We start from the raw sequence: 10410 nt of genomic DNA on the forward strand, positions 1-10410 counted from the left end.
TCCAGCCTGACATTAGCTGTTCACAGAAGGACAGACGGATGGGGGTGAAAATATAATCTCCTGCCTTAGGCCATCCAGCCTGACGGGTGATGGAGATAAAAAGCATACATCTGTGCAGTGATAGCTCTGCAGTGATACCGCCACTAGAGGTCAGGAGATGCTCATTAGAAAATACATCAGGGCTGCTCTGTTCAAAATCCACTGCTATTAGTGTGCACAGCTGTTGAAAGCATTTGCAAAATAAAAGGAAACTTAGGTAAATACATTTAAAACAAGAAGAAGAATATCCCAGTGCCCAAATATGTCTCCTCAGATATTATATTGTCGCTGTCGAGTCGGGTAGTTAGCCTATTGATGTAAAAGCAGGCATCAGATGTAACCATATAGTCAAATGGTCACACTGACAATGAAGGAACACATAGAGATTGTTGGGTCACAGTTGTGATGTTTCAAATCACGTGTTTCTGGTTCAGTTGGTTCTCTTCTGAAGTTCTTCTCTCCTGCTACGGTTGTACCCTGGTTACAACATTAAGACAAAGAGAAAGAAACAGTTACATCTATTAGAATGAAAAATAAATCATGTGAGCATGTGATCAGATCAATACAAACTATACTAATTGTTATCAACTGTCACATTAGAATAAAGCAATATGCCCCAAAAGGCTGTAGTTTACTGTAATTTTACGGCTATGGGGCATTACCTCCTTTCCCCATATCCGCTATGTGGAGGCTGGAAAACCTGAGCTGGAAAGCTGTTTTTTGGGTGTGCATGCGTGCGTGCGTGATTGTGTGCTTGTACCGTAATTCTATAAATTATTCTCAACTGTAAGCCAAAACAAAGGCTAAACCATAGAGACCCTCTCTCACAATGAGCCAGGTTCAGGCTGATGACCTACCACGGATGGTTCCAATATAGTAGGCACTTGGCAGCAGGAAAAGCAGCATCACTCTGGAGAGCACCAACATGAGCCAGCTCATACCACAGCCACAGTCACTCACACTGCCGTCACTCTCTTCATATTGGATCAATAATGCCACATATTAGTACATTCTAGTACAGTCTAGTTATTTCTAGCTCATGCAAATGTTTTATAGTATAATAAAGAACACATTTAGGGCTGCAACTATTAATCAGTTTCTCAGTGATTAGCCTACTTCTTTGATGAAACAAATAATCAAGAGCGCATGTTAAAACATATATATTTTTTAATATATGAATGAATTGATTAACCTCTTAACCCTATTTTATATTTGTCAATCAACAGTGTCATGCAAACATAGTGACAATAGCAGGTAAGTTCACACGTATCGCAATGCATTGCGTTGTGAGATTCTAGATCTGATATTTTCACTATTTTTGCAGTTGGATGAAGTGTTGCACTACTACAGTACATATAAGGAACATTAATCACACTGGAACCATTAGGTATCCAGAAGATGGCCACCTGAGAAGACTGGGCACCTTTTTCCAAGAACGCTGTGCACTTGAGATAATTGTTCATGGATTTCTATGGCAGGACTGCAGGACCACATTGGATATTGGTAGTGTTTCATTACGCTTTTATGTCTGTCTGCATACCACAGTCACTGTCACTGCTGTTACTGTTGTCACTTCTGTCACTGCTGTTGCTGCTCACACTGCTGTTACAGTTGCAGACACGGTCATTGAGAGAATTATCTGTTCATAATGGATGAATAATGACACATGGTATTAGTGCAGTACATTTCTACAACAAACTAGTCCAACGATGCCCAACCTGTGGGCCGTGATGATATTACAAGTGGGCCCCCACATAATTGATATGAAAAGATTAATGTAAAAACATTGTCATGGTATTTCTTTCTTTAGAACCTTGAAAAATGTTTCAGTGTGATACCGATAAATAGAAACTAAGTATACTATAATTCTATTGATCCAAACACGCACACAATCAATTGTTTTCTGAAAATGCACACAACCTACCCATCTGACCACTTAAAGGTAGGGCAAGTGATATTTTTTGGTATATATTGTTTTTTTTTGTTAAAGAGGTTAAAGTACTATATTCTGATAGTATTCATTGCTACAGAGCGTTTGTTCGGTCACAGGGGTCTCTCCAGGTCAGAATATAGAGCTATTTAACACTTATTTTAACCAAAGTAAATCACTTACCGTACCTTTAACATAAGTGGTCAGTTGGGTATTATTTCAAAAGTTGTTGTTGAAAAGTTGTAACATGGTAAATATACTATATTAATTTCTAGTGAGTAAAATGCATAATCTGCCATAAAATGCAAATAAAAAACTGTTCTACATTGTTCAGACCCAAATCCACCACAGGTCTCCACTCTTCAGAAAAGGCAAAGGGCTTCTCAGTGTCCCAGTCTGGTACCAGGTTTAGAGTCACTATTTGTAGGCCAATTGTAATTACCCTGTGTCAATCATATTGGGAATACAGAATTAATTTTAAAATATAACATTTTTATAAACACTCTTATGGACATGTGGTCTTGTCTGCAACCATAAATTGACTAGTCTACTATTCTTTCTGAAATGAGTTACACCTCTGCACCTGATAGTATGAATGAATACATGAAAGGAAGCGTAGGGCAACTCACTGAATGAAATCCTTGTGGTGACGTTGCCATATTTGTAGGATATTCCAACTTTGTCCTCCACAAACCAATGCTTGGTTCCACAGTAGTAGAGACCAAGGTCAGAATCAGTTACATTCTCTATCAGAAGATCAGAGGATTCACTAGATTTGTAATACTTTAAATTAGAAGGGGGATTTTGTTCATTAATTTCAAGAGTAGGTTGGTTTTTATGAGAGCAGTTCCTGAACCACACTATGGGAACTCCAGGTGGCTTTCTGCAGTCACAGGAGAGAGTGATGTTGTCTCCTGGCCTGACTGTCAACTCCACTTCGAATCCAGAGACACCTGGAACATAAAAACAATAAGAAATAAAAATAACCGCATCATACAGTACCACACACACTTTAACTCCACAGTAATAGAAGAACAACCTAAGAATGACAAGAATTCATATCAAATTACAATATAAGACCTCAGGTTTACCTAGTAGAGCAGCTAAAATCAGATGCAGCGTTGCCATGTCTGATGGTGGAACGAAGTTGACAGTGACAAAGCTCTTTGACACTGATGTCAAATATCATATGCAGGCAGACTTCTACTAAACGATAAACAAATTGTGATTGGTTGGCTGAGTGGAAAGTTTTCATGTTGTGGTTCTTTTCTATGACAACAGAGCGGTATGAAGCTTTGGCACGTTTTTGTGGTCAGTGTTTTAACATGCAGTGAAACAAACCAAAACGTTTCACCCCTCAGAATACCACAAGTCCCCAGGATTTTTTTGTGTTAGCCCAAGTGTTTTACTTATCAGTCCTAACTCAACACCACATGTTCCATTGTAGTTAGGCCTGTAAACCTGGCAGACTGATAAGTTGTGGCCAGTCCAATGCTTTTGATCTATTTGGGCAAAAGATAATTTAGGTACATATTAAATGTATATTTTGAGGCTGATAGTAAATATAAAACAGAGGCTTCAGAAAGTCCATAGTGTTGTGGTAGGGTAAATTATATTTTTTGTTAAAACAAAAAAGTGTTTTGTTAAAAAGTTAAAGCTCTATATTCTGATAGTAATCAATGTGTGTTTGTTAATAATCCCTAAACATAAGATGTTAAAACATTAAAATTGACTTATGAGAGACAAAGGGCCAGGAATGCATGTGTGTTTATACATGCATTTTTTACATTTTCTATGATATTTTCATAGATATTTAGTTATATCACAAGTACAAATTATACAACTTTTAAATACTATGCTTTTGTCCTGTTGATTTTTGCTCTGCCATGACAGACATATCAGACTTAAGGACATTCTTCAGAATTGCGATCATGTTTTTTTTGTTGTACTTGTGCGACTTTATTTAGTGTGGTAGGTTCAACTTCTCAATCATATCAGTCATTCAACCTCAAGGTTTGCAAAAGTGCAATCGCGATGTAAACCATAATAGATTCTTCAATTTGATTCTGTATAATGAGCCATGATATACTCAACATGCACTGTAGACATGCTTACATCCTCCTGTGTGATTCACATTGCAGAATGCTATGCTTTCAGCAGGTCTGAAACCACAGATAGCTCACATGTTGAGTGCTGCAGTGGCACGAAACAATGTAGCCTACAGTGTGGTTTTCCTGTGTGAACTTTATGTCAGTTCTTCACAGTTTTCTCTAACTTCTTGGAAATTGGAGAGGGTGGGCACAGAAATTGTTTTGTTTCTACATTTATTCATTACTTATTATTATTTTCGGGTGGGTGTGGGTGGGGGTTGAGTAAAGCCGGACTACTCAGGGTCCAAACAGTCTGTAGGCAGCAGCTTCCCTGGGTGGATATACTGGCCAACCACTTACGTTGGTACCATTGCACAAATAATGGTATATCGTGCACAATACAATAGAACTCTATCATTTTACAGGGCAATGTCTCTATCTGCCTGTCTTGCATGTCTCCCATTGATGCCCATGCACTTGCTCTATTTCTCTCTCTCTCTCTCTCTCTCTCTCTCTCTCTCTCTCTCTCTCTCTCTCTCTCTCTCTCTCTCGGCAGGTGCGTGCGTGCGGTTAGAAAATAAAAAGAGCGAGACTCACACTAGTGCGTTTGTGTGTGTGTGTGTGTGTGTGTGTGTGTGTGTGTGTGTGTGTGTGTGTGAGAGAGCGTGACAACATATATGGCAAATTAGTGTGAGCAACGTGTTTGTGATGTGTTGCAACTTGTTGCTTGCCTTGTCATTGGACAAGTTGATCACTTGCGACGCAAGGAGCAGGCATGTGCCGACCTGCAAACCACTTATTTTAGGAATTATAGTCTACTGCTTGGTGTTGCACTTAAGCATACAGTTAAGTGTACAGCTTAACCACAACCATAACGGCAGTGTGTGCCAGCAGCGGATCTACTGTAAGCCCAGAGAGGCCCAAGCCTAACCGCAGTTAAACTGTGCCTTCCCTCAGCCAGACAGCTTTTTGTGTATTTACTATGAATATCACCCCTAGTCTCAAGGCCGACAGACAGCTTAAAGGGCAAGACCACTTTGGCAGAGGTTTGGGTTGTGTAGTTACCTTGCCATGATGTAACTCCTAAGGTGGACAAGAAATCTAAAATAATTGCTCCATTGTAGAAATTGATAATTTAAAATATGCTCCTCATTGACTTACATTGTACGGTAAAACAGATCTCGACTCAAAGTCACTCTTTTAGCACATAAATGAATACAAACAAAGTTGATTCAGACAATATAGAACATCACCAAACCCAGTACTGTTTTTTTTTTTTTTTAATAAAAATGTTAACTTCCTGTTGATTTTGCTATTTTATTAAGAAGAAAACCTGGACTGGATTCGCGGATCCGGATCCGGATCTTCAAAATCAGCAGGAAGTAAACATTTTTATAAAAAAAAAAACAGTACTGGGTTTGGTGATGTTCTATATTGTCTGAATCAGCTTTGTTCGTGTTCGTTCACGTGCTTAAAGAGTGACTTTGAGAGCTGTTTTACCGTACAATGTAAGTCAATGAGGAGCACATTTTGAATTATCAATTTCTAATCAATGGAGCAATTATTTTTGATTTCTTGTCCACCTTTGGAGTTACATCATGGCAAGGTAAATACACAACCCAAACCTCTACCAAAGTGGTCTTGCCCTTTAAGCCTTACATCTATTCTCCCTCTACATCCTGCGTCTGGAGGATGAATCTTCTGAGTTCCAATGTGTATTCTCAGAATGCATTATGATTATGTGTGATTAAGTGTCTGTCTGTCTCCCCCATTCACAGAACCGGTTTGCTACGTCATGACATACACACACAAGGTCCAGGCTCCCGGCTTCATTCTTGATTTTTTTCCCCCTTGAGACACAGCAATGGACAGCAAACTTATTTTCGACGCGAGGGCGCTCAAACCTGTACCACCACCGCCTAAACCTACATCAGCAATTGCGCCAGGAGTAGCTCTACCGACCCTGTTAGGCTCACCACCACCCACACTGGGGGAGAACGCAGAGCCTGTTGCTTTTGCATTCATTCATACGGTGCCCACAACCCTTGGATGCCAATGCCAATCATCTACCAACTATTGTAGCCTATATCTAAGCTAAAACATAAATGTAGGTCGCCTACATATTTCGATAATTTCTGGTTATTTGAAGAGGTTAATCAACTCTCTCCAGCTGTCAGCTATCAGTCTGTAGGGGGGGGGGGGGGGGGTTACCACGTATTTGGCAGGCCTTACCGATAAAGACGTCCTGGCTCCGTGTCTGCCTCTGAGGATATCCTGTCTTATAGCCCATCTGACTCTCTGTGACCACACAGACACCACACCGTGACCTACATACAGGCATACAGGCGCGCACACACACATACATACAGTACATCATGGATTACATACGTACTCCCTTAGCATAACCTCAGAAACAAAGACACAAGAAACCATATCTTAAAGCATGAATGATTATATTGTTGCAACAATGAAGACAAGACTTGGTAGACACTGGTACAAAACGACCCTCATGTGAGTGACAACCAGCCCCTATTTACTATCGAAAACAATGATTTCCAAACTATGGGTCGGGACCAATTTGTGTGTCGCGGACACATTTTTATGGGTATTTTCCCCCCCGTTTCCTACAAAAAAGATTACAAAAAAACGTCTATTGGGAGACATCAAATTTCTCTTTTGGGTCTCAAGCAAAAAAGTTTGGGAACCACTGATCTAAAACCACCATGTGACAACAAATTCTACGTATGGTACGATTCTATTCATGCACTTATAATCTGCTTTGACATCTAGATCTGTACTGACAACAACACATGGTAGCAGGTTTAGTAGCCTAGTTCACTGGTCCAGGCCACAGGTCACTAGATACAAAGTATACATTACACACACACACACACACACACACACACACACACACACACACACACACACACACACACACACACACACACACACACACACACACACACACACACACACACACACACACACACACACAGATTGTATTTTCCAAATGGACAATCTTGGCATACAGTATCTTAATACAATTCAGTTTTTAATGATGTACTTATTCCAGTCTATGTAAAGAGGTTTTACCACATTGTTATGTTGTCCAAGGCTGAGTAAAGACACGCACATGCATGCTTATCAGGTGTTTATGCTTTGTGTCTTGCTCTGTCAGTGTGTCATCATACCACACAAACACCCCCTCCGTTAGTGTGCCCTGAGTCAAACCAGTTTTCACAGAGAGTGCTCATCTGAAAACCAGATTTGGACTGTAAAAAAAAAAGGGCAAGATATATGCAGAGTGCAAGAACCCATCAGGCTTTTCCTGGGTACAATAACTTCAAAAACAGGTTCACCACAAAAAAAAAAAAGATTTGGGGGGGAGTGGGTCTATAATCTTTTGGTCTAGTTGCAGCAAAAATGTTGTAATTCAAATAACATCAGAATATCAAAGTGCACACAAGCTCTCTCAATGTCAACCAGTTCAGCCTTTTCTCTGTATATGTCAGGCTGTCACTGTTCTTTAACTGTGTGGCAACAGAACACTAGTATAAAGGCTCTAAAAAAACAGCTGCCAAAGTAATCTTTCCAGTCAGTAGACTTCATGGCTAAACATTAAAACATTTACAGCACTGCACAGTACTTTAGTGTCACCATGTGGAGAAGCAACATATCATTTGCGGTTCATATTCATTATATCTATTTTTTTGCTCTAAATCATCAAAGACCCTATACTGCTTATAACAGTCTGACACGTGCACCCCTGCACGCAGGCATGACTTACAGACAAAGACACACATTTTCAAACACTCTGTGGTTTAGTAAGGCATAAGTATGCCTTCAGCATCCTAGTCGCCGAGATGAGAAGTCGCATGAAGACGCGCTCTCCGCGCTCCTGCTTGGAGACGCGCTCTCATGGCAACATATTTGCCAGTTTTTCACTGGATTTACTCTTCATTTTCATCCTTTTGTGGACGACGGATTCATTCCATGAATATCCACAAAATCTACACCTGATGGAGACAGAAAAGGGTAATCCACGGGAAATGAAAAACGAAAAACACTCGGACTTCTACCTACTCGACGACACTACAGAATCAAAACATCTGGGGTTTGCAGCTGGAGCTCTCCATATGCTCCTAGCCATGGACTCGACTAGAAAGTACGCGCCCCCGACAGGACGCATGGACCGAAGATTTTTAATCATCCTTTTTCTTCTCCTGTCGGGTGATATCCACGTTAATCCAGGCCCAGTTACCACCAGGCAAACTTCTGCCCGTCTGGCGAGAGAGGCAAACTTGGCCAACGAAGCTAGCGCTGCTAACGTTGCTATCGTTGCCAGCGACAACGTCGCACAACAACAACAACTCCACGCCGCTAGCTCTCGGTCCCAACAAGCCAACGCACCCTCGGACCACTACGACACCGCAGCTGTACTTGACGCACCACGACGCGCGACGGAGAGACGCTGCGCAACGGAAGAAACCTATCCACGGACACATCTGGCGTTTCCAGGCGGCACACGGACCAGGATGGACCCCCGTGGACACAGACGAAGGCCCCCCTCAACCCCCCATCCCCCCATCCCCCAAGCCCCACAGCTGGTTGCTTACCAACAAGAACCAGACGATGCCCAACCCCCCACCCCCCCCCCAACCCCCACAGATGGCCGCGTACAGCGAAACAGAGGCTTTGATGGACGCTAACACCTCAACACCCCCCTCCCCCCCGACACTGCTCCTCTCTGTGGACTGTTTTATGATGGTAAGGTTGACATTTTAACTTTCTCTGAAACGAAACTTGATCATACGATAGATGATACTGATATTGAGATTGAAAACTACAAACTTTTCAGAAAAGATAGGAACAGAAACGGGGGCGGCGTATGCATGTATGTACACAAAGACAATGTCTGCATCCTTCGCGAAGACCTGAATGATGCAGACATTGAAGCTGTGTGGGTCGAGATCATTTTTGAAAATGCTAAACCTGTGCTAGTCGGTACCATATACAGACCTCCTAACCAGACTGATTTCTATGATAGACTTGATGAATGTTTAGCTAAAGTGGACAATGAGGAGACAGTACTTCTTGGTGACTTTAACACTGACATGCTCCGTAAGGAAGCGTCAGTGTTTAAGTCATTCAAGGGGTTTTGTAATCGGCACTCACTCCACCAGCTGATCACTCAGCCCACAAGGCTGTGTGTTTCCACTCAAACTATCATAGATCTCATTCTAACAACGGACAAGGACAAAATCCTCAATAGTGGTGTTTCTACCTGTGGCATATCTGATCATAACATGATCTTCTGCACCAGAAAGAAACGTAAACCTAAGACCGGTTACCACCAAACAGTCACGATCAGAGACCTCAAAAACTACAAGAGTGAGGACTTAGATCACAGACTGGAGGAACAGGATTGGTCCGACGTTCTAAACAGCACACAGGTAGACGAATCTTGGCTTGGTTTCAAAACCAAATTCATTCAAATTTTGGACAGTGTGGCTCCCATGAAAACCATCAGGGTCAAAACCCGCTCGGTTCCATGGATGAATTCGGATATCCTTACTACCATGAAAGTCAGAGACAAAAAGTGTTCTGACTATCATAAAAGTAGGATCAAACTTGCCAAAAGCTTCAATAAAGGTCTCGAATCCCACGTAGCGAAACTCAAAAAAGAGAAAAACATGCTAAGAAACAAGGTTAATGGCATGCTGTTGTTAGCAGAAAAAAGCTACCTCGATGGCAAAATTGAGGAAAATCAAAACAAACCACGTGAGCTCTGGAAGCTATTCAACAACCTACTAGGCTGCAGCAAGAAATTGAAAACCAGGTTTACAAACATAAACCTCAAGGTGAATGACACTCTCATTTCATCCAAACGGGAAGTGAGTAAAATCCTCAACATATTCTTCACGACCGTGGCCTCAGAGTTAGTTGAAAAACTACCCCCTCACTCTGGGAGTCATGGTGGAGAGTATGTTGATTCATTTTACGATAAACAGGGTGTACGCAAAGATGATTTTAAACTCTCCCCTGTGTCAACAGATGAGGTGTTTAAAAAATTGAGTGCACTCCAACAACACAGAGCCACAGGTCCCGACAACATCCCCGCTAAATTTCTAAAAGACTCAGCCGCCTCCATTGCCCCAATCATTACCCACATAATAAACCTCTCCATCATACAGGGACGGGTCCCTAACGACTTCAAAAAAGCAAGAGTGACCCCTCTGTACAAAAAAGGAAACCAATTAGACCCTGGCAACTACCGCCCTATTTCTATTCTTAGCTCCATCTCGAAAGTCATGGAAAAAATAGTCTATGAACAGGTTGATAAGTACCTTG

General features: G+C 41.5%; 1 protein-coding gene across 2 annotated transcripts in view; it reads right to left on the minus strand.

Annotated features, from left to right (window-relative positions):
* Positions 1-387: 387 nt before the first annotated feature.
* The window catches only part of LOC311060620 (uncharacterized protein), a 21696-nt gene continuing 11673 nt past the window's right edge, over positions 388-10410 (minus strand). The window contains exons 3-7 of one of the 2 annotated variants that reach the window (XM_084078858.1): positions 6292-6386; positions 2599-2922; positions 1580-1678; positions 897-1013; positions 388-516 (exon numbers count right to left, since the gene is read on the minus strand). In XM_084078858.1, the coding sequence (XP_083934984.1) occupies positions 470-516; positions 897-1013; positions 1580-1678; positions 2599-2922; positions 6292-6349 (645 nt within the window). In that variant the 5' untranslated portion in view covers positions 6350-6386 and the 3' untranslated portion in view covers positions 388-469. Of the gene's footprint in view, positions 517-896; positions 1014-1579; positions 1679-2598; positions 2923-3060; positions 3126-6291; positions 6387-10410 lie in introns of those variants that run through there. The other variant, XM_084078859.1, reaches the window with a different exon arrangement.

This window comes from Gymnoscopelus microlampas, assembly GCF_963454915.1.
Source record: "Gymnoscopelus microlampas genome assembly, chromosome: 14".
Classification (NCBI taxonomy): Eukaryota; Metazoa; Chordata; class Actinopteri; order Myctophiformes; family Myctophidae; genus Gymnoscopelus; species Gymnoscopelus microlampas.